Genomic DNA, 25485 nt, shown 5'->3' on the forward strand with positions numbered 1-25485 from the left:
CAATTGGTATGTGAGTGATGGGGATCTTCTAGAGCAAAATTGATAATAACGCATTTGTAGAAACACAAAGACAAATCATAAACTGGTTAATATGAGAAATTGAGCGATGAGTGATCTTTTAACATCAATCAGCAGACATTAAAGTGGCTACACTATGCTTCCTGGGTTTCCTTTTCCTTTAATGTCTTATATAGTATTTTGTCCATTTGAAAGGTCTGCAAAATCACAAAGACCATGGTCCATGCCAAAGGGAGTTCCTCCTACAGAAAACACTCCTGCCTGAAATGCCACGTTTGCAATCCAGCCTTTGTTCTGTTAGTTGGTCATAAAATATTTCAAAGCGTTTCAGACAATATAGAGAATGTAGCAAATAGAACAACAGATGTAGAAAAATGAGGGAAACAATGTATTTTTTTGAACAGGTAAACCTACGGTCGAAGAAACCCAAAATAAAAGTATAAGCATGAAAATGGGCATAATATGGCCAGTGAAAAAAACATTCTGATTGTTCTTACCCTCACAACGTGGAAATGGGTGGTTCCACTTCCGGTTGGTCCCGTGCAGGCACGTTAGCACTGGGTGTCCGATCAAAACGTAACCAGGGTAGCACTGAAAAGTTATCGATTGGCCAGCGCTGTAGTCACTGTTGATGATGTCACCATTGGGGAAAGGAAATGGGTCCTGGCAGTTCTGAAGTTGATAGGCTAAAGAGTGAAAAATGAGAGTGTGGAAGTACTGTTATGGTCTTGGGTTTTTGTTTGGTCATTTTGTTTTTATTTTAAAACAATCTTCTCATACGTGTTGGTTGATTTGACTTACTTTGTTCTTTCCTTCCTGTCCTGTACGTCACCTGGTTTTCACTAGTTAATTAGTTCTTTGTGTATTTAGTCCTTATGTTTCTTTGTTTCTATGCCAGTTTGTCTCTGTCAGTTTGTCAAGCGTTCCAGCTCTTACCCCTGTGTTTCACACAGTGTTGGACATTGTGTTTTTACCTTGGCTGATTTTGCTGAACTTAAAATCTCTTACCCGTGAATTGCTTGCTTATTGGACTGCTTATCTGATTTCAACCTGTTTCTGCCCAACAATTCTGTAAGCCTTTTTATATATTGACTTTTCGTTATTAAATCATTTGAATTGTATCTGCTCAGCCAGCATGGGTTCAAATTCCTGCTAGTCCGCTTGACATCTGTGACAACTACTCAAATGTTATTTCAGATTTACCTCATTTTTAGGTGCCAGGAAAATAAAATAAGTTGCTCTTACTTAGACTAATAAATATGATGTAGCTGTATATTTGTTCCTCTCTATTCTACTGTTACGTCTTACACAGTAGCCTTAAATGGTTGCCTCCCGAGTCTGTAACTAGAAAATGACAGCTGTGATTCATTGTATTGAACATTTTTTTCCCTTCTACAGCTAATGGACCTCAAGCAGCATAAAAAATCTATGACCCACAGAGGCTCCCTGCAGTAAGTGCAGCGACATCAATAGTTCTAATCTCCTACACAGTTATCTGGCACATGTATGCATGGCATGCCAGCACTTGCTTGAGGAAATATCAGTATCACAGGTCTATTTAGGGCACATCTCACTCTGCATGAATGTCGTAAGCCAAGGCCCTGCATTAGACGTGCTATTAACAGAGGGCAGAGGTGGCTGACTCTGGAAAACTAGTTGGTAGAAAAGGCGAGAGAGAAGAACAGCACTCAGTGCCAGGTCAATACAAACAGGGTCTGCAGCACTAGACAGCACCCGAGGTGTGATTGTGCAAATTGATCTCAGAGACAGTCTATGCTGGTAATAGCAGGATCTAAGATAAAGGAGGGAACTGCATACAACTAGTGTTGCAGGGTACACAGAAATTTAGGTATTTTTCGGTGCGTCTACACAGAAAGTGAAGCACTTTTGTGCCCTGAGCAGCACCCAAGGGTATGTGTTTGTGTTGAATTCAGCCTCTGACTGAACTGTGACCTCAAGAGACTCCAGTTCTTTCTGTTTCCCTCCAGTTTCTCTTCTTCATTCATTAAGGTGGGTGTTTCTTCCTCTAGAATCTTCGACTAGACCGTCCCACTGCTCCACCCGGTCCGCCACACACAATATTGAAAAATCCCTCTGATATGCGCAATTTTTTTAAAAATTTTGCTTAAGTTGAACTTTTCAATTTGCACTTTAAACACACAAGTAAAACATTGCCACCTGCAACATTGTATTAGGCAGAAGTTATTTTGGGGTCTTGTACTGGTGTCTTTTAAAATGACCTGTTGGTTTGTAGAAAACTATTCATTGAGTCATACATGGGAATTGTGCAGGGCAGGTCTTTAATACATAACATTAAAATGAAATACTTAAGATTTCATTGTAAATGCATTTTGTAAACTCTGTAGGTCTCATGATTTTGCAACAGCATGCTTTACGTCCAGGGTTATTGTCCCTTGGAGACAGCCTGATTCTGATCTATTAGGTATTCTTCATCAAATCAGTCTCAAGTGTTGTTTCGGTATCAAGTATCATGATACTAAACTTGGTGTCGGTATCAAAGTCAAAATATTATTGTGACAACACTACATGGTACACAATCAAGGCACAGGATGTGTACAGGACCACCTGTACTGCTGCCAGGTATGTGTTAGACAGTCCAGATGGGAATTTCAAAAAAGGATGCTAAGAACATCAGGCCTAAGCTCCTGTGGGATTTTCAGATCCTAACAGTTAAACAAATATTGACAAAACTCGAGAGAATGTTGAAAATACAGGCTTTAAGCTGCCCATGTGGTAGTGGTACCTGCAGCTGTGAAACTACAACCAACAAGGTGCAGTGTCAGAGTGTCAAGCACTTAAACTGGAGTCGGAGCTCCCTTAAGCTTTTGTTTAGCAACGTTTGGATCGAAACTTCAGTGTGCGGGTACTTTTCTATTGTTTTCACACTGCATTTTTGGTCCTGGCACTTATCCCACTGAGGTTTTGTCAATTGTGCACACATCATCTCTTAGGTCTTGAATGCAGAGCCTGAGCTTGCATCATTGTGTGGGGCAGGAGTGAAAGCATTCACGCAGGCAACCAGTTGTGTTCATTCAACACAAGGTAAGGTAGCATCATGAGACATTGCGTGTATTCTATCCTGCTACTGAAGATCTTTGTTGTAACTTGGGAAAAAAAAGCATGTGGGGCAACTGTACATGAGGACACAACATCTACACCATCCACATTCCAACAGTGGAAGTTAACAGTGACAAGGACTGCAGTGTAAGGGAACTTGGCCATTGCAAATGGGAAGAAAAGACGAAGAATTATTACGTGCATGTGAATGTGGGTTAGCTTATGTGTAAGTTAGTGAGCCTTGTTCTAGTTCTGCTGGCATATAGGCCCACAGTGCATCTCTTGTGTCTTTGAAGTGAAGCACTTAGGGCTACAAGTAAAGCCTGCTGGACAAGATGCCAGTCTCTCACAGGGGCTTACTAACAATCCATCTCTTTTAATGATGAGAGGAAAGCCATAAGGTTTTTTAAGTCTTTAGCATGACTCATCCACGGATCAAAGCTCAAAACCTCATAGCAATACGTTTTTTTCATCCTAGCCTTCATTTCTTGGAGTTGGGAAAGCTTTGTAATTTGGCAACTAGGTTTGGATATTAATTTATTCAGAACATTTCAAGAGACCATTTCTTTTTTTTTCTAAAGCATTCAAATAACCATCTTGTGTTCCCTTCAAATCTGGATAAACTAAACAGTAGGCTCAATTTGAATACAGGTCTGTTCCCTCAGCGACCCTTGAGGGGGGCAGCTTTCAACTGGAAGCGCCTGCAGTAACACCTCAGGGTTTGTGGCCTTTTATGTCTGTAGTCATCACCATAAAAACAAATCTTAATTGGTCTAAAATCACATATGAGCTCACCCTGATAGTTCAGCTTGAACCCCGGCCTGTTCTCCGAGTGGTCACTGTAGAAGTGGATGATTGTAAGGTGAGTAGTGCTCAGCAAAGTCGGTGGTATCTGCGAGCCAGTGAACTGTCCAATGAGAGCAGAGCTGTGCTGTGGTCCAGCCCTGACCTCGAGGAAGTCATGGTTGTCTTCAGACGAGAAGTTTTGGAACTGAATATGGGCTCCTAGAATACAAACACAGAACACATAAGACTGTATACAATATTACTATATATCTGATTTTTTTTTTTACAGCCAAAGGATCTTTCATTTCAAGTCATAGAGGTGGGCTGAATTTTATGGATCTGAGAATAATGACTGAGATTTTACACTGGTTTCAGCGTGTGCACACAACATAAACATATTGCTTGCATAGACGCCAAGTGCAATATGTTAACAGTACTTCACACTTTGATGTGTATTTTTATTATCATCTTTAGTTGGTTCTGGTGTATTGTTATTTTTAGATTTTGACAACTTGCACCAAAGATAGAACTGCAGATTTGTTTTCTGAAATAATATAAATAAAGGTGTCTTGAGTCTACTTTTGTTGTCTTTTGAGTATACTATTATCATTTCTGAAGATAAAATCAATACATAAATATATGTATAATTATATACATTGACATGCATGCCATGCATACAAAAAGATAGAAACTGTGTCTTATTTGAACCATCAGTTACTGTAGTGATTAAACAGCACACACCATGTGTCAGCCTCCAATTAAACATGTGGTGAAGCCTTCAAAAAACCACGTGTTACTGCTGTAGATTCACTGTGTCCCCCAACTACATCAACAGATGTACAGAAAATGACACAGTCTTTTTAGGAATGCTCCTCCATCCCATAATACTTACCATATCCAGTTGGCAGGGTGATTTGCCAGGTGCAGTCCAGGTTGCCTGGGTAGTTGCCAGGGAAACCTGGACTAAGGATGACACCACTCATCTCAGACAACACCCCGCCGCAACGAGCTGACAACACAAGCACAGAAAACACATTGTTAAAACAAGCAACACATGAGCAATGTACAGTAGAGATCATCCCTTTATCCTCTCTGCTCCAACAGAGAGAAGGTTACACCGCAGCAAAAAGCCAAAAATGTTAGAAAATACAGCTGCAAGCAGCAACCAAAGGGCTCTGAGATCCTTTTGGGGGAACAGGGGGATTTTTTGTATCGATATGTACACTCAGTGGCATCTTTATTAGGTACACCTGACCTGTACAGACCACTTCTATTCAACGAGCAGCCCTGCCATAAATTCCACCTTTACAAAGTTTATAATGTCCTTTTTTTCTAGTCTAATGTTTAGATACAGTCATACATGTATTACTGAGGTCATAGTTAATTGGTGGTGTTGCACTGGACAACATTTTTTTGAGAGGTGTTTCTTATTTTTTTGTTCTTCCTGTTTATGTCCATGAAGGGTTCAGAATATTCAAAACACCTCTGAATATAATGCAGTCCAGCACAACATAACCTGTAACTTTGACCTAAAACATATACATGAATTAACACCTCTGTAACAGTGTCAAAAAAACAGAACATCATAGGCATCATAAAAATATGGCATAACAGCTATATTGAATTGCAATAGTTTGTAGCGGTGTGTCTAATAAAGTTGCAACTGAGTGTATGTATTATTAAAGTTCCACATTATTTTAAAAATAAAATGAATATTTAGTTAATGTTTAGGGTTATGGTGATGTGAATGACCACTGCTGATATAAAAACATTGCTTTACTGTTTTGTTATTTGTCTAGTATTCTTAGCTTAGAGGTACCAAACAGTACTCAACAGTGTAATTGAGTTCACTTGTTTGATGTTTACTGAAGTACACTCTACAAAAACAAATGCAAAACTGTTTTTCCTTCCATTTTTCATGAGTCATAGAAAAAAAAATCTTAAATTTCTTCTGTGCACACAAAATGTTTATTTCTCTTTGGATCTGTCGCAATTAAAATCAACACTAAAATGTGCAATTTTATCTTGAAAAAAGACATTTATTAGGCACTGAACTGTGGCTATTTGAAATAGCGCTACAGATACCATTTTTAACCAGCAGGGCAAAGTCATGACAATTATTAGGAGACTGGATATCATGTTCAAAAATTTCTAATCTAGCCTTCATAGGGGTGTGTGATGAATTTCTGGAAATCCCATAAAACAAATGGTGACAGACATGTATTAAAAATCTTATGGTAGCTTATTATGGTACCCCCCGCTTTATTGACAGATTTTCCACATCTTTTGGTTGATGGAAGTGTTTCTGACAGAAATAGGAAATACTGGATTTGACACATACTGAAGGGGGCTGTGGCAGGGCTGAGTTAAGCTAGTCCTGACATGTCAAGGTTGACTTTAACTGGAATTGGCTTCCCAGACCTGCTACAAGTTTCACCAAGAACTGAATTATTCAAGCCTAAACACAAACATCAATGTAATCAAGGTGCCTTAACACTATTGCAGAAGTTAGGAGGACTTGGCGCTCAGCGGCACAAGGTACAAAATTCAGTTTGCCCCCTGCAAGTATATTGATCCTATAGATCGCTGACCCTGTGTCAGTCAAGATGTTGTACTTCCAAAAATCTGATTCCAGGGTGATAACATTAAAGATACTAATCAAGTCAGAACTACACTTTCTCATTCAGTCACTACTATTTAATTTATGCATGTATGCATGTGAGTTATTTCTTTCCCATTGGATGGATCATTTATAACAGCAGAGCAGTGTGTTTGTCACCTATGCAGAGCGGAGGCGGATAGTTCCATCGACGCACAGTCCCAGGCATGCAGGAAATGTGAGAGTGGCCCTGAAAGTAATAACATAATAGGTTAGGTTTCAATAAACTATTGATATAATAGTGTAAAGAACTGTGGAAAATGTTCATCAGTGTTCATCAAGTGTCTTTTTCCTTTTAAATGAATGAATAGTGAAGAAAAAAGTAGAGACCTTCACATTCTCTAAGATTGGGAATTAGATTTTCAACTTTATCTAGGAACATGACAATTATTTTGGTGTATGTAAAGATATAATATGCAGCATTTTCCTTTAAAAAAATGTATAAGCTCATATAAACATAATCCCCCTAAATCATCACTTATGACCCACCAGTAGTGTGTGGTGGTAGCTGTATCTCCAGAGACCCTCACAACAAACAGGGCCAACCCAGAATCTCTGTATTTAACCTACTGGCATCTTTCTGCTGCATTTATAAACAGTTAAAAAAAATCCTACTGATTCTACCTTTAAATGTAGAAATTGCTTTTTATTACATGCTTGCTAGTTGTCATAGACTCAAGTTGTGCCTCACAAACATCTGAAAATCAAATTTTCTGTTGTATTAATACTAGCCACATTATGGGAGAACCAGTCGTTGACTATGTGTAGTTAGTATCTAAAACATAAATGTTTGTATATATTAATACATGTGTTTATGTATTAATACATACATTACATTGGTTATTATTATTATTGGTTATTATTGTAGTTTCTGTGTCTGTTTTCATTACCTGTAATGTGTACCCAGGTTCACAGGTGAATGCTACCACCTCATTGACCATATATCTGTCCCCTGTTTTAATGCCATTGGCTGGGACCATTGGCTCTGGACAGGTGGTAAGACCAACAGCTGCAAAAAAGGAGAAAAAACAAACAAAACATAAATACAATGAACTATGACATTACTATTTCTTGTTTTTTAATTTTTCAGTTCACCCCAAAATCAAAATAATATATTTATATATCTCTACCTGTAGTGTTATTTATCCATCTAGACTGTTTTGGTGTGAGTTGCCGAGTTTTGAAGATATCAGCTGTAGATATCTGCACTCTCTCATATATAGCTGGAACTGGAGTGTGTCAAAAAATACATTTGAAAAAATCAACAGCAATATTTTTTTCCACAAATGATGATCCTATTAAAGATGATCCACAGATCTTGTTGTGAGCAGTTTCATGTAGGAATTATTTTCTATCTATGACAGAATGTACAAGAACTACTTTCTTTCTGTGTAGAATCTACCAGAACTACTTTGTTTCTACTAGAAAGGAAATAGTTCTCGCATGAAACTGTAGGAACAGGGTCTGTGGTTTATCTCGAATAACCAGGTCATGATTTCTGGAAAGAGACATTGCTGGAGTTTTGTGGGGACAAGGTCCACGCTTTAGAGCATGTGCTTTTGTGTGCCTTAATTTTTTACTGTGGATTTTATGGTGTCTGTCTGGAGCACTGAAATAAACATGGGGATTATTAAAATTGATCTGACTTTGAATCTTTGAACACTACAAGCTGAGTGCCATCTAGTTCAATTATATGCAGACATCTCTACAGCCAATACCTCCAAAAGTCGGCGACTCACACCAAAACTACCTAGATGGAAAAACAGCACTACAGGTAAGAGGAAGAAAATGCATTTTTGGTTTTCGGATGAACTGCGCCTTTAACTATTTTTTTTTATGTAAACATTTCTTTGCCTGAAGTTGTGATATCTAGACAAAAGATCTTAGCAAGATATGGACAGGAAAATAAAATAAATGTGACAAGATCATCACTTGTTTAAATTCTAGACAGTTAAACTCACATTGCTGTCTTGACTTTGTCATAATCAAACTTAACATGAGAGAAAAAAAATCATAATTCTGCATTATAATTGCTGCAAAACAATTTTGCCTCTTCAGTTCTCTGCCTTGTTTTTGTTTTAGTAAATGTCAATAAAAGCTTCACCATTACCATTCCTGTCTTCTCTCTCTACGTAAGTGTTTTTTTCCTGACATACAAGAGCCCATTTATGAATTGACGGCTCGTACAATAACAAAGCTTGTACGTCGTTGGCAGTGACAGTGGCCTCTGAAATGTGCTTAAAAATATGTGAAGGTAACATAATGACTTTGGTTGTGTATTCCCAACACAATAAAGGTTAAACACATCCTTAATAAGTTTGACAGCAGCCAGCCCTTTATCAAACAGCATCAGTAGGGGTGTATCTGTGTGCTCCTGTGTGTGTGTAAGTGTGTGTGCTTGTGTGTTTCACTTGGAAACTTCCGCAGGAGACTGCCCTAGAGCGGTTACCATGGCAACACAGGGGTGGAAGAGGGATAGAGAGTAAAAGAAGGGGAGAGAGAGAAGTGAATGTTTGTGTGTGTGTGTGTGTGTGTGTGTGTGTGTGTGTGTGTGTGTGTGTGTGTGTGTGTGTGTGTGAGAGAGAGAGAGAGAGAGAGAGAGAGAGAGAGAGAGAGAGAGAGAGAGAGAGAGAGAGAGAGAGAGAGAGAGAGAGTGTGTGTTTGCTTCTGGTCTTGTTGGTTCATTATCTACCTTCCCACCAGCAAAACGATGTGATCCCACTGAGCTCACAAACGCACGCACACACATGTACACACACACACACACACACACACAGCCAGGTGGCCCAGCCCCGGTGTATGACATTTGTGAGGAGTGCATGTTTGTGACTGACTGTTACATGAGTGTGTTCTTGCAGAGAGGGATGGAGCATAACTGAAATAGCTGCATGAGACTCTAACTCAGAGACACACACATGCATGCACACACACAGCGTATTATTAGGCAGAGCATCAGCAGGCTGTCAGGACAACTGATCAATGAAACTATTCCATTTGGCTGACCATCTCTCTCCCTCTCTCTGTGTGCTAGCAAACTGCTCCCTCTTTTCCCTGCTTATGACAGAGCAGCGACGCTCTGTAAAATGCTGACAGCACCACAAACCACCCCACTAGGGCCACTAGACTACAACTCGACGGTGTCAGCATTTAAGTCTAACTGACTGGATTTACTATACTTCTGTTTCAGTTTACTTGAGGACAGACAAGAGGGAGAGATGTCTCACTCTGCCCTTAAGAGGAAAGTCCCTTTAGTCAGCTTAAAATGATAAGGACATCATCACCACAATCATTCACGTGTCCCCAGCAGATGATGTTGTTCTCTCATGCAGGCTACCACATTACTGAAAACTGACAAGGAGACGTTTTAGCAGCAGAAGCATGGCTCAATGATGGCTCTTATTTTCCCTGTTTCTACGGGGAACATAGTAGAAAACTGAAGACGGTGCAGTGAAAAATCAGTGCACAACACAGAGATCAACAGTGCCAGACACAGTTTCACTATTCCAGATGTTCTGAGTTAAAGATTTGTGAATTTAATGCGACTGTTCACCCCAAAATCAACAATATATATTTTTCCTCTGGCCTATGCTGCTATTCATCTATCTAGATTGTTTTGGTATGAGTTACTGAGTTTTGGAGATATCAGTTATAGAGAAATCTGCCCACTCTCTAATATAATGAGACTAGATAGCACTCAGCTTGTGGTGCTCAAAGCTGGGTCATGATTTCTGGAAAGAGACACTGGAGTTGAATTTTTCAAATGTATTTTTTGGCACTTTGAGCTTCACAAGCCAAGTGCCATCTAGTTCCATTAAATTCAAGAGAAGACAGACATCTCTACAGCCAATATCTCCATAAATAAGCAACTCACAACAAAACAATCTAGATGCATAAATAGAACTACAGGTAAGAGGAAAAACATGTATTTTGGATTTTGGGGTGAACTGTCCCTTGAAAAAACATAAAATGAAAATTAGCAGCTAATATGCCAATGTGTTTCAATAATATGTGATTAAGTGCCACAGTCATTTAGTAGGTTAACTAACTCACATGACTGCACCAAGAGTCATGGGTAGTCAGTGTTGTGTATTTTTTTTTTTAAACAAATAGGCTGATGAAAACATACGTATGAATATTCTATTCCATTTCTGCTATTTTCTGCCAATAGACCCATGTTAATGTTATACACTAAACATTTAAAGACAATAAAGTGACACTGAGCAGCAAGAGCCTTTATTTTAAACATACTGTAAGTCGTTTTGTGGTAATATTTGCCTTTACTCAAGTGCTTGTGAGTGGGATCAGAATAAACAATCATCTGAGGGCAAATTATAATTTTGGTGTTCTTATCACCTATCCAACAGGCCATTGGAACAATCTTGGCAAAACATTGTGTTAAATCTAAACAGTTAAAAAGTAAAAAAAAAAGCCTACTTGTATCAAGACCTCCTGTAAAGAACCTCTGAGGCAGACTTGGAGCAAATTCTGCTACAGATTAAAGGGTTGGCACTCATTTTGAGATAAGCAGAGCGACCATCTGAGGCCTGTAAGAGCTCTTGTGGTGGTTTAATGTATGATATATTTTTTGAAGGTGATCTTGGATGAACTTCAATGCTCAGCAGGCTGTACTTGGACTTGGTTTCTGTGATAACAGCAAATAGCCTTCTTGCTGACTTACGTTATGAAACTGCATGCATTGTGTTGGTCCTGCCACATTATAGCAGACACTGACTTACTCAAAAACTTGGATACACCAGGAGGACAGATGATTATTCTTTATAATATATATGGTATAAAAGATTTCTCTGTCTCGCTTTGTCCCTCTGCCGTTCACTCTCCTCACATAACCCATCTCTCCCTTTCTGTCCTCCCTTCTCTCCACATCTCTATTCTCCCCTGAACTGCTTTACAACTGGTTCTCTCAATGTGAATAGGTGATAAAGCAGAGGCGACCATTATAAGAGCCGAGCTACACACACACAGACTAACACACATGGAAACACCTGCATCGAAAACAAAATCGAAAGTACTTCCTCCAGCCCTTAAAGTTGACAGACTTAAAAACATCCAGGAGGATGATGCGGGTGCGTTAATTGTGCAAATTTGGAGAAGTTGAGAATGAATCACATTTTCATCTGTACTGTCCTTGTTCATGATGAGCAAAGAATACAATATTAATCAAATGTCAGGATGGCTTATTTGTTTAGTATTATTTGTAATTTATGTTGCGACTGGTCTAATTTCCTAAATATTAGTATCTTTTAAGTCTGTTTGGGCTTGCCATATCATTTGTTTACTATATTGTGACACAATAAAAATCAAATCAAATCACTTTATATGCATTAAAATAAGGGCTGCAAGATATGGTAAATAAAAATCATATTGGGATTATTTTGACAGATATTGAGATTACAATATGATTCACAATTAGTGGAAATGATCATTTTTGCATCACAATTCTCAATTTGACTTGGAGTCTGTATCAAACAAGCATGTTTTCTTAAATGTGGAGAAGAAGATTTGTAGGTCAGGGAATCTGTGCAGCACTACAGTACTTCATTAATATGCTGTTTTGTCACACATTTTACCTTTATCAAAAAAATTACAGCTTGTGTGATCTGGACATACAAATCCATGTACACACATTTAAGCAAAAGGTTTGGGTTATGTTTGTTTTGGAAAGGCGCACTTTAGATTAATAATCTGTGTACTAATGTATTAATGTAATTAAAAAGGTCTAAGGTATTAAAAAGGGCCATTGTGCTAGCACTTGATTCAAACGTGAATGAATGACTGATATTTGCTATCTTAGATTTTGAATTCAAATTGGTGATCAGTCGGATTATGGTAAAATGCAGAAAGACAACTAAACACAGATGGGAATACTTTTTGTAAATACAAAAATTTGGACCGGGTCTGACATGGTTGTATAGAAAATCTATCCAGAAATTCACATACTGTGCACACTGTAAGTCTTTGAAGAAAAAAACAAGAGAGAAAATGAATCCAAGTACAGTCTGACCTGATCTGAACCAGACATATTACCAACAAGCAGCATGATAAGCCACAAATCAACAATGACCCATGATCAAAAAATGCCATTTGGCTTGTTTTTCCTGCATTTCACAGACCCCTGTTTTGTCCTACTAATACGCACAGATCCAGGTATTACACACAGTCACAAAGTCACACACACTCAAGACACAACCCCATTTGACTGAATATAACTTGGGTGCAGCCTGACTTGTGTCTCAAGTTGGTTACAAAGGACTGAGAGTGCACATGAAGACCTCTAATCAAAACTTGCCAGCACAGTTTGACCCAAAGTCCTCTCACCCAAAAAGACTACCACCTGCTCTCAACTCTATAATATATGTGTTGCAGGCCTGAGCAAAATAAATGCCAAAACATAAGATTAGAAGAGTGGCTTGACCCACCCTAAGTACCACGTTAACCTGAGGATTATTTATGATACTCCACAGGGGGGAACCCAGCTCAAATGTAAGTGTTATAAAGTGTAATAAAAGCCACACTGAAAACATCACAGTGACCACAGTCAGAGGTACACTGAAGCTAAAATAGAGACGTAGAAACAGTGAGATGTCCTCAGAAGTGACCAGTCCTCCAAGTTTTCATTCCTATCGATGGCATGATGACACTAAGAGCCAACAAAAAGACCATGCAGACCACTGAGCCAAAAATGTGCACTCACCTACACACACACACACACACACACACACACACACACACACACACACACACAGGGAAAGAGAGGGAGAGAGAAATGCACGTAAAAACACACACTACTACTCTCACACACACTCACAAAAGGGGACATGTTCATTGATCTAGAAGTGATTCTAAGCTAAAACAACTACAAAGGACTGAAAAGCACAACCATGCCCTGACAGGTGTGCTTGTGTTAAATGCATGATGGTAATGTCTATGTCTATACCTTTGTCAGTCTACATATTTGGGCCTTTGAACTTAAGTGCATGTGTGACACAAGCAAAAGCATGTGTGCACGGTTATGCATGTGTCAGTTTACGAGTTTCTGTTTACGTCCCTCTAGGTGTGTGTTCTGTGTGTGTGTGTGTGTGTGTGTGTGTGTGTGTGTGTGTGTGTGTGTGTGTGTGTGTGTGTGTGTGTGTGCTCCAATGTGGGTCTCAGCGTGTGTGTATGCTTTCAGGCAGTACCAGTTCAGGTCACTGACTCTTGTTATTTGATGTTGAAGTTTTGGCCGCAGTGATGTGTGTGCTCAAGTGTATGGGTGTGTCTGTGAGTTTGTGTGCATTTGTGCTTTCTGGTGAGAAGGCAGCCAATATTCTCTCTCTCTCTCTCTCCCTCTCTCACTCTCTCTCTCTCTCTCTCTCTCTTTATCTATCTCTGTCTGTCTGTCCGTCCATCTATCAATATACCCAACCATCTAAGCTTTAACTTACTCTTGTATTCAAGGTGAAACCCTGCTGCTACCACACTGATGTCACTCTGAAAGTGCAGAAGGAGCTGATTGGACGTTGAGTTGAGGAGGGCGGGAGCGGTGGTTCCTGTAAAAGACACAGATAAACATACGACAGAACAGTCGATGAGTTTTACAGGTAAATGTTCACCAGTTGATAAAAATATAAATAAATTTGGAAAAGAGGGTAGCGCTTCATCAGTGGGAAAATAAAAATACAAACACAATACTTTTATTTTTGCCTATGATTGTCTTACCCTTTTAATCTTACCGTTACCAATCACTCTTCATGCCTAAACTAAACCCTAACCCAATGAAGGCAACAAGTACTAGCCAGTCAGAGGCAGGGCAGGTCATGACTTTGCCCTCCTGGTTAAAAAATACTGGTATCTGTAGCCCTATGTGAAATAGTCATAGTTCAGTGCCAAATAAATGCCTTAAGATAAACCTGCACTTTTTAGAGTAGTTCCTGATTGTGACCAGCACTTTATGCTCCACCTGTCAGGTGGCTGGATTATCTTGGCAAAGGAGAAGTGCTCACTAAGACAGTTTTAATAAATTTGTGAACACAATTTGAGATAAATATTTTTTTTGTGTGCACTGAAGAAGTGTTTCAACTCATGAACAATGAGAGCAAATTTTAGATTTCTGTTGAGTGTTTATAAAAACAACACTGGGCATACAAGTTTTTTGTTTAAAATACATGGTGACACTTTTTCAGCAAGCAAGATTTTGAACATGAGTCTTGTTTAAACCTTGAGACCATCTGGGAAATTATGTGCAGAGAAGGTGAACGACCCCCCGCCCTCCATGGACAGCTAGCATTTTAGTGTCCTTATGTGAAGCAACCCTCATCTGCCCCAGTGAAGCTGCTCAGTGGCCAACACCAGATCACTTTGGTTACAGTGGGCAGCTCCCCGGTGTGCCTTCTTGAGAAGGGCACAGTCATTTATGTGTGTGTGTGTGTGTGCATGTGCACATGGGTGTGTGTGTGTTGCCCTATGGGCGGCATGTTTTATGTGTGATAGGTGTGTGACAGGTATGTGCTTGGGGCAGGTCACAGGGGAAACTCCGCTGGGAAATTGTAAAAGGTTAGATCACTCTTTATCCCACCCTGTCGTCTTTCTCTCCCTCTTTCTTCCATCCTTCACTCAACCTTGTGGTAAAACTCTTCCCCTCCCTCTATCCTCCCTCCTCTTCCTCCTTTCTTCTCTTGCGCTCACTGACTGCCTGGAAATTGGAAGAATTCTGTCTTAAAAACATTATTTATTTAACAGTAAACATTATTTAAGACATATATCATGTTGTCTGGTATTACAACTCATCCATCATAGATCTCCAGTGTATGCTGTATGTATCTGTGTCTATAGTGTCTATAGTTTAAGACCTGTCATAACCAATTCATCATAGATCTTGTGTGTGTGTGCTCGTGTCTGTCAATCTGTGTGTGTGTGTGTGTGTATCTATAGTTTAGGAGCTGTCATATCTCATCCATCATAGATCTCTGGAGTGTTTGTGTCTGTTCACGAGTTTGTGTGTTCGTGTGTGTGTGAGCATATTGTCATACCAGAAAATGACCCTAATTTGGGAGCTGTCATGTCTCCTCCATCGTAGATCTCCAGAGAGTCCCAGTTGTGCTCAGTAGCAAACGTCATCACTTGGATCTAAACAACAAACAGTGAAAATTAACAAACACGCCAGTCTTTAAGTTGGTGCATCCTTCATCATTGTATTTGTGTTGTTCATAGATTATATACAGTATATCTCTTTGGTTTGCTCCTGTTTCTACCAGTTTTGAAACTCTGCAAAACTCTGAACCATTTTGTCCAGAAGAGATGAGATGGAGACGATTATACTTGCATTTACTTTGTTCCATCTTGATCACTGCAATTCCATTTTCACCTGTTTTAGCAAGATGGTTTTAAATGCTTACAAGTAGTCCAAACTGTTACTACCAAGTCCTCCAAAAGGTGTCACGCTGCACCAATTCTGATATCTTTACGGTGGCTTCCCATCAAATCAGAATCCAGCTCAAGATTCTTGTAATCACGTTTACAGCTTTGCAAGCCCTGCCCTGCCTACATTAAAAAGCTACGGCAGTCATATTATCCAGATTCAAAATCCATTAATGCAGGCAGTGATGAAAATGTGTCTTTCGCTGGAGCCTAGCACACATAAGGATGCGATACAGTAGATATAAAAACATCAAATGAACATTAAAGGACCACACAAAACAGTAGCCGCGGGTGATCTGACAGTCGTGCCCTGTAAGTTACCGATGAGGTCCTCTGATCACGGCAAGTTGGTTGTTCCTCGTTCCAGGCTCAAGACAAAAGGAGACTCTGCTTTTGAGGTTGGTCCTACACTTTAGAGCTCTCTCCCATTGAACTCAGGATCTGTGGACACTGTTGACACCTTTAAAAAGGAGCTTAGGATCCATCTGTTTAGACTTGCTTTTGCTTAATCTGTTCTGTTTATTTTAGTTGTAGTTGGGTGCCTGCGTTTAATGTATCCTCTGTCTCTCATTTGCTTTTTTAATTTTTGTGAAGCACTGTCTAATGTCTGCTCTTGAAAAGTGCTGTATAAATAAACTTGTTATTAGTATTCAATTTATTTATAAGTGAATACATATGTGTACCTGTATCCCAGCTCCTTCGCTGACATGGATCCTCCACAGACAGTTCAGACTGTTTGGGTAGGGCTCAGGATAACCAGGAGATAGTATTGTACCGCGACGTTCAGTCAAATTGCCACTGCAGGGAACTGGAATGAAGACATAAAATATGGATTTCTTGGCAAAGTTTATTAACTAAATAGCTAACAGATAGGACAGGTTGTTGGAATATTGCTCCGCATACTCAGAGACAATATGGTGTTCAAATTAGCACTACAGGGAGCCAGAGAGAGAAAATATGATAACAAACATTATTTATGGTATAAACTGAGGTGACAGTTGAAGCTGTTTGCACAAGACTTGCTCTCAGCATAGAAAGATCTCATGCAGGCATACGTTTAGTTTGTTAGAATTAATGTCAAAATCTCAACCTGCACAGTACTTGATGGCTCATAGAAAGGACTGATTTCTTAATTTGGAGCTGCATATGTTATTTGGCTATATTCTCTATACATTTCATGGTCGGTTAGTCATACCTATACATGTCGGTGTTGTTGCATTCCACTGTGCAAGGGCACCTGGTACGGCCTGGCACCGGATAGCACTGGATCCTTTCAGCAGATACCCGGGACTGCACTCGAACCGGACCACGGAGCCAGCTGAGAACTCAGAACCAATCCGCCTGCCGTACCGAGGCTCTGGGACTGAACTGCACTGACTATCACTGGTGCGAGGAACAGCTACGATGACGAACAGAATTAAATAATATAAGAAGGAGGAGAAAAAAAACACAAAGCGAGACTTTCATGTTGCACTTGAATTGGAATTAGGGAATTAATTAAGTCAAATTCATTTTAAACTTGGTTTATTGTGTAATTTGTCTCCTTTTTGGCAAATGAATTACTCTCAAAAATATGAGTGTAAGGAGGTGGAGAGAGAGTCTGTAACCATAACTGCACAAAAGTGCATTAAAAAGTGTGATTACGCTTAATGCATAGTGAAAAGGTATGTGTGGGGAGACTTTGGGGGAGGGAGACAAAGCAAGAACAAAAAGGAACACGTGATCTCAGGGAGCAAACAGCAGTGACATTGTCACATCTGTCCCCCTCAGTAAGGTACAGGCTGGCCCTCCAACCATTTTCTAATTCAAAATGAAAATAAAATGATTCACACTGTTTTTCCCGGGCAGGAGGAACAGTAATGCCAGTTTTGTAGAATAGGATAAATTAAGCTGTTGGTAAAAGAGAATGCTGATCTTTGTGTGGCGGCCTCTCAGTGCAAAGTGCAGTAGAATCAGACAATAAGCTAAGGGAGGGGAGACAACTATTAGCTGAGGTGAAGCAAAAGTTACATGGAAATGAGGATAACTCTCATCCCATAAATATGTATTTCATACTAAAAGAGCTTAAATATACTATTCATTCTGTCTCTGGAAGGAGCAGTTTATGTTTACGTTTATGAATCATTCAAACATTTCAGTGATTTCATGATGGAAGAGGTTCCAGCTATATAAACTATTTCAAATGTAACCAAAGTATTTACAACAAAACCACATTTGAGGTTAATAAATGCAGTAAAATATCAGATTTATCTGTCAGTCTTGAATTAATTTATATAGTATGTTAAGTTCATGTTAATTAAATTGAAAAAGAGGAGCTATGGACCTTTTAATGTTTTTTTTTTTTTTCATTTCAAAACAATCCTTATTAATATTTGTTCATCAACTCCCATTATTTTGCAAAAGTGGCCCCTGGGCAAAACAAGGTGAGTATTGTCCGCATACAATGTTTGAGAGTGCTGGATTATGTACACAATACTATCACATATGTAACACAATCAGTATTTGATTTTTTATCATCATTACCAGTATATCGTGACAGCCCTAAAGTGAATGGAAGTGTGTACGTGTGTGTATCGGAGAGACAGAGAGGGAAAGAGCAATAAACAGAGTGAGCGTTACCTTGGTAGACGAAATGAAAGCCTCTAGCTGACTGGCCGCTCTTAGCATTGAACCGCAGCATGATCTGATTGGAAGTTGCCAATGGCAAAGTCTCACCTAGGACAAACAATTAGATACATGCACAAACACACACACACACACACACACACACACACACACACACACACACACACACACACACACACACACACACACACACACACACATTGGTTTCAAAATTAATGTTAATGCTAATGCTAAAAACAGCTTAACCTTCTATCCTGAAAACAAACAGCAACTGTTTTTTCCCCTATTTTTTGACATAATTGCATCACAGACACTCACAACCATACATTTAGCTGTACTGGTTTACACTCATAACTTAGCATTTGGCAGGGTTTCTACTTCGTTTTTGCCTGGCAGTAAATTGTAGTCCTCACAAATATAAGAATGCCAGAACAAACACACACACCAACTCACAGGCACATACACACAGGGATTTATATGCGCGCACACACAAGCAAACGAGGTAACAGTGATAAATGAGAAGAACATGGTCTGGTATGGCTGACATTTAGAACCATCATTAGCTGCGTTGGGATGTGTGTGTATGCTTAAGCTTGCCAGGCGTGTATGTGTGTTAATATGTTTGTGTGTCAGGATAATCAGTCAGTTAGCTAGAACAATGTGCTATAAAGCTGTTTGCCTGTGTGTGTGTGCGCGCGTGCATGCATGCAAGTGCGATAGGGTAATGATGCGGCTAACATTATTTTGTAAAGCCTGGTGTGTTTCATTCTTCGCTGCCAGTTTTAGCCAAAAGGGAATTTCAAACCCAAATTAACTTTAAGGAATAAGCCACCCATTTTACATTATATAAACAGGTCTCCTTTCTTTAAACTAACTTAGATGGATAGTAGTTGGAAAGAGAAAAAATGCATAGTGTGGAGGTCCATTTAGCCAAATGAAAACTGTCACAACCTCCTACTGAATATGACATTGAAAGCTCCCTGATCCACTCAATGAAGGATGGTAAAAAAAAAAGAGAGAAAAAAAAACATAGTGTAAAAATAGAAAGAAATACCCTAAGCAACTACTATTTTTTATCATAAAACTTGACTGTGCTTCAATACTGGAGAGGTAATTTTGTTGGCAGTCGCAGTGCTTATCCTTTATTAAAGAGCTTCATTTTCCCCACTCATGATTCCATACGCACACAACTGAACAAACACTACAGAGAAAATATTTCAAGAGCCCTGATTTCTATAGAAAGAAACTAAATGTCAATTCCAGTGTGATTCCCCTGCAGCGTGCCCCCTGGCCATTCCACACAACAGAAGAACACGAAACTCTGAGGCAACAAGAGCACATTTTGCCAACAACTATGTTAATCAATATTTCTCCACATTTCTTACTTCATATCATGTCATTTACATCGATTTTGCCTCATCTTTCAATCTCCATCCAAGCGCCGTGTGTTACTGAGAAGTATCTCAAAATGTTGCCCAGTAGGGATGACTCAAAGTTGAAGGATAAGCAAACCCATGTTGGGTATAAGTGCTACTGTACATTGTATGGCCCCAGTGAGACGCTTTCCACTGCTGATTCCTTCTTGTAAAGATAACCCATAATGGATTTTCACCGTATACATCACTGTCAAATAAATTGTGATAACGACCACTGGTGTTGTGTTCTACAGCCCCCAAGAGCTGCTTTCTTAAGGACGATTTCACTGTTTCACTCTTTCAAAGATGTGCTCAAGAGCACAAAACAAGGAAATAGGGAGAAAACTTAAAAACATTAGAGCTTAATTACAGACAAAAAAAAACAGCAGCATTGTCTCAGGTACGTTGACACCGGCATGAGCCATTAGGAGACTCACCTGAATGTGACCCGGCCAGGGAGCTGAGCAATCGAGCATTTTCATTAGCTCCATCAAACAGCTCCACTGAGTCATTCATGGCTGTTTGGAAAACAGCAAACTGACCAAACACCACTGAAGAAAAAGAAATAAGCAAAGACATGAGTTAGCTTTTGTGTTGGTGTGTCAATCACAATATTCATTCTAGACATATATGATGCATGTGATCACTTCTGTACTTACCAAACTGTGGGGACACAGTGATGTGGTAGGAGCAGGTCTGTCTTGTAGTGTAGTTTAGAGGATAGTTTGGGGACAGAACAACTCCTTCAGATCCACCGTATTGTCCTCCACATGGAGCTATAGAGAGACAGAGAGGGGGCATTACTTTTTTAAAACCAAATACACATAATTTACAACTTCAGCACAAAAGAAAGTTTATAAACCACATACGGCCATTTTGAAGTGTCTCTCTTTTCTTTATTCATATGCATTTAGGGAAGGACTGCGCATATGGCAGGATGATATAAGTGCGGATCTCCTGCACTTAATAACGTTCACACAATTTGCAAGGGCCATGTGTGGGAAATTATTCACCTTTAAAGAGCAGGTGCAACTTTTTGTAGATGTATTAAAAGTAGCTGGCTGTGATGGGAAGAGAGAAAATTTAATTAACCTATAATATATTCTATAGAAATCTCAGCAGACAAAGCGTAAACACATAATTTAAAGATGTGCAGGGGAGCCGCACTGAATTACTTCCAAAGTAAAAATCAGCTTTTGAGAAATAAAGACAACGCAGTAAATGAAAACGATATCTGAGGATTTAATAACACAGAACAAAGAGGGTACTCTGAGTTATGGTGCTGTGGCCATTTAATTTGAACTCAAATTGATGCTCACTAATGCACTTAGGTGATTGCAATTACAAATGTGTATGTGGCTGTATTTACCTAGGATTTTGAGGAGCAATCAACTGTATCATTTAAACACACAATACGTAAGTTTTAATGCTAGGGGTCTCTCTCATATTAAAAGAATAGCAAAAGGTGTAGTTTCATGACATCTTTAGTGGTGTGGGATCAGGTGGGATCAAGAGACTTGCTCGAGATGAGCCAGGCCTGCACAGAATTAATCACTGGCAATTATTTTAATAAAGAAATGTTAAGAGATCAATACTGAAATGACAACACAGAGTATCTGCCAATACCAGTCCAAGATCAACTGATTTCCTTTTGATATCTACTTCAATTTTAATAAGACATTAATACACAACTTATATTTTGTATTTTCTTGTAATGGTCACATCCATCACTGCTGAGGTCTGAGTCATACACTCAAATGTTTCTTAGTTGCAGCTTTGGTAAATGTTTTTGAATCTTATCATCTTGTGACATTACTGACCTCAGAAAAGGGTGCTGTAGTCTGTACCTTTTGAGTGCTCCTCGCAAAATCCATTTTAGATTCAAAAAAGCAGTCCGAGTCACTTACTGTGTAATATGCTATCGCCTTTGTAAACCAGATTAAATTTCACACGGACTGCAAGCACAAATTGAATTAAAGGCGCAGTGCAAAGTTGCAATGTGCTTTCATGTGCACACAATACATGTGGGTTAAAGTCACAGGGAGACACACATGGTTAGATTTAGCTTTTGTGAGGCACGGCGGGGAGTTTGGGTATGTTTGTAAGCGAATCACGTCGCTCACCTCTTTCACCTTTGTGCCAACCACTGAACTTCACAGGTTAGGTGAACTGAAAAATTGTAAATTGTCCATTGACATGAATGTGAATGTGAATGTTTGTCTTTCTGTGTGTGTTAGCCCTGTAATAGACTGGCAACCTGTCCAGGGAGTACACTGCCTCTCACCTAGTGGATGTGCCCCATTTGGGTTAAAAAATGGATTAAAAAAAAAAAAGTACTTAAACAGCACATTAAATTTGAAATGAAACAATGACTAGTATTTTAAGTTTTTATGTTCAGCTTATATTTGGTGAGGTTTACATTCACTTGAGATGAACTTCACAGGGATTGTAGCAATTTCTAAATCTATTTACTCAATTTATTGGGACTGAAATGTATCCAGCAAGTTGGAGGAAACTTAAAATTAGGATTTTTACTTTTTGGGATAAATCTGTAAGGGAAAAATTGAAGAGAAATACTTGCCCCTCCTTCATTACTTTCACTGAGCGAAGTCCTTAACCCAAAAGTGCTGTGGCAGACAGATCAGACTGTGGTTGTACTGGGCAGCTTCCAGGTGTGAATGTGTGCAACTGTGTGCGTGTGTGCATGCGTGTGTGTGTGTGTGCATGCGTGTGTGTGTGTGTGTGTGTGTGTGTGCATGCATGTGAGAGATATCACGGTGTCCCAGGAAAAAGAGAGTCTCTCAAAGAAACTCCCTTGAATAAATAAAGGTTAAAATAAATAAGTGAGTGACTGAAGTCTGAAGCCCACAGATATCAGCATACACTTGGAATCTTCCCTAATGATGCCCTGCCAGGCCTGAACCGCAGCCAGCTTCACTTATTGTATGTTTCCTGAATAGTATGATCAGTTGGATTGACGATGGATGGCTGAACTGGCAAGAGAAGCACATTCCTCTGTTTGGCCAAAAAAAAAAAAACTCCTTGGTTGTCTTGTCTGCATGTTAGGATCATTGTTCAACATCCTTAAATACCCTTAACGCTGAAGTAAGGCACTTTAACATCACTGTCTTTGTTTCACTTTAATCCAGTTTGTGGGATACAAAGCCAAAACAACATGAAATGTCAGTGTACTGATAGCTACTGTAGAATTAAGGTAACAATATTGCAAGCAACACTTCTGGCAACAGCGTTCAGTTTCTTCCACTTTGTTGCTTCCATCATTTAGAGACATCATGTTGAAATGAAGTATTCAGATTTTAATCATGTGTCTTATTTTTTTCCTCCTGCTGCTGGGAGCACTGCCCACTGCACTCAAAGCTGGCGAGCGTATCACTACCCTAATCTGTTATTCTCATATTTTTTGTTTCTTTTTTTCTTTTTTAATCCAACTGGCTGCATTTGGCTCAAAAGTTGTTTAGTTTAGCAGAAAATTCATGTTGTCCCCAAATATCACTTGCACCCTTGTGGCTCCAGGGCATTGTTATATAATGCAAAAATGTAGTGCTTTTGATCTGCGTGTGCATGTGTGTTCATGTGTATTTGTGCGTGTGAATAATGTCCAACCAAAGATCTAGTTGTGTATCTAAATAAACTCTGATTTATTTCCCAGTTGTTTCCTTATGATTTATTATATTAAGTTAATGAAAAATTGTTTTTATAAAAAGATGTGATGTTTTTGACTGACAGATAGCAGTCAAAAGCAAACACATTTACTTATAAGCGACACACATTGTGGTAATGTGAAGCAAGGTTATTATAATGAACTTGAGCTAAACTAAAACCAAATGAGAAAAAAAGGTAACTAAAATAAAAAACAAACAATAAAAACTAAACTAAAACAAGCAAACCCAATATAGACACTAACTAAAACCAAAAAACAACAACAACAAAAAACTGAATTATAGAAAACTATCGCATCTCTGGTTTGTAGTGGCTGCATGCACAACTCTACATATCAAATGAACGTAGTGGCACATGTTTTTAAGAGATGAGATGGCAGTTCTGCTGCACACTCTGCAGAGTAGTTTCCTCCCTCTTCACAAAAACCCAGCAGGATAAAAACTTTACTGAATGAATTTATGTGGTGCTGAGCTATGGCACAGTGTGGGTTCCCCAGTATCAGCGTACTGCAATTTCAAAAGGCCTATTAATCCCTACAACCAGTGTATGACCCACGAGAGGCAGCCCTGACTATAGCTTGATCCATCTCCAGCACCCCCAAGAGAGTTACAAACCTTGTGTGCAAACAGTATGTGGGCGTGGGCACATTTATACTACAGGTTAGGCCAGCGGAGGTCAATGAAATTAGTGTAAGTGTCTGGGAATGTGTGTGTGGGGGGTGTGTATGTGTGGAAAACATCAGCGACAAGCACATCTGTCAATGTCATCACCACAACACATACACATACACCTGTGGTGTATTCCTATCACTTCTTTTCTCACCTCATCTGGCCTCTTCTCCTCTTGTCTTGTTTTGCGTGTGTGTATCTCAGTGGTCCAGTCCTACTGTCCACCCACAGTATCAGCTGTGATCCCTAGCAGACTTTAATTATCATCACCTCTGTGCTCAGTGAAAACGTGAGAGCAGGAGGGTGCAAAGGTTGAAAACGCCGTATGATAAACGGGACAGGACTTTGTGAATTAATATGCTGCCTGGGTCACCGGCCTGTCTGTGGCCACTCAGGTGGGAGGATGTGATTTTAATCAAGTTGACTGTTGCTCATTTTTTTTTAAATATAATCACAGCTTAAATGTTATTATTAAAGTGGAAATAGACAATATTTTGTTTTAACTTATCATTATGAAGTAAATGTTAATTACACAGTGTTTATTAAATAACACCATTCACATTTAGACTGGTTCCCGATAAGCCTCACTTGCATCTGTCAACCACTGATTTTTCTCAGGAAAATAATGTCTCCAGTAAGACTAAAGACTAATTTAATGAACAAAGTCATGTATTTTTCTCCCAGGGTTTTCTTCCAACATTACTCCTCCTCCGCTGGACTCCAACAAAGGACTTTCGCTATTTGTTTGTGCAAAGGAATAAATAATTGGGCCGCATTTTATAGTGCTTTTGTAGTCTATCAACCACTCAAAACACTTAACAACTACATGTAACAATCGTGCATTCACACACACAATCACAAAGCAGTGGTACAGCCATCAGGGGCAACTTTGGATTCAGTATCTTGCAAAGTCATTTTGAGATGTGGACTAGGGGAGCCAGGGATTGAACCACTTTACCTCCTGAGCCACAGCTGCCCATTAAGCACCTGCTATGTTTAACATAGTTTGAGTAACATTACGTTATTAACGTCTTACTTCCAAAGTGCTGTTGAGAATTTCTCCACAGAGATTGGCTCTGAAGAAGTAAAAAGTAGTAATATTACTTTACTTATTACTTAGAATCAAAAGTATCGAACGTTA

General features: G+C 39.3%; 1 protein-coding gene across 1 annotated transcript in view; it reads right to left on the reverse strand.

Moving 5' to 3' along the window:
- Positions 1–25485, reverse strand: part of csmd1b (CUB and Sushi multiple domains 1b) — a 228740-nt gene that overhangs the window by 86866 nt on the left and 116389 nt on the right. Inside the window, exons 26-37 of the mRNA XM_084718622.1 lie at positions 20655–20771; positions 20433–20546; positions 18575–18670; positions 17151–17354; positions 16639–16763; positions 15568–15664; positions 13984–14088; positions 7432–7550; positions 6662–6731; positions 4775–4891; positions 3892–4101; positions 516–704 (exon numbers count right to left, since the gene is read on the reverse strand). Of these exons, the coding sequence (XP_084574748.1) occupies positions 516–704; positions 3892–4101; positions 4775–4891; positions 6662–6731; positions 7432–7550; positions 13984–14088; positions 15568–15664; positions 16639–16763; positions 17151–17354; positions 18575–18670; positions 20433–20546; positions 20655–20771 (1563 nt within the window). The remainder of the gene's footprint in view (positions 1–515; positions 705–3891; positions 4102–4774; positions 4892–6661; positions 6732–7431; positions 7551–13983; positions 14089–15567; positions 15665–16638; positions 16764–17150; positions 17355–18574; positions 18671–20432; positions 20547–20654; positions 20772–25485) is intronic.

This window comes from Lutjanus erythropterus, chromosome 1, assembly GCF_056507025.1.
Source record: "Lutjanus erythropterus isolate fLutEry1 chromosome 1, fLutEry1.hap2, whole genome shotgun sequence".
Taxonomy (NCBI): Eukaryota; Metazoa; Chordata; class Actinopteri; order Lutjaniformes; family Lutjanidae; genus Lutjanus; species Lutjanus erythropterus.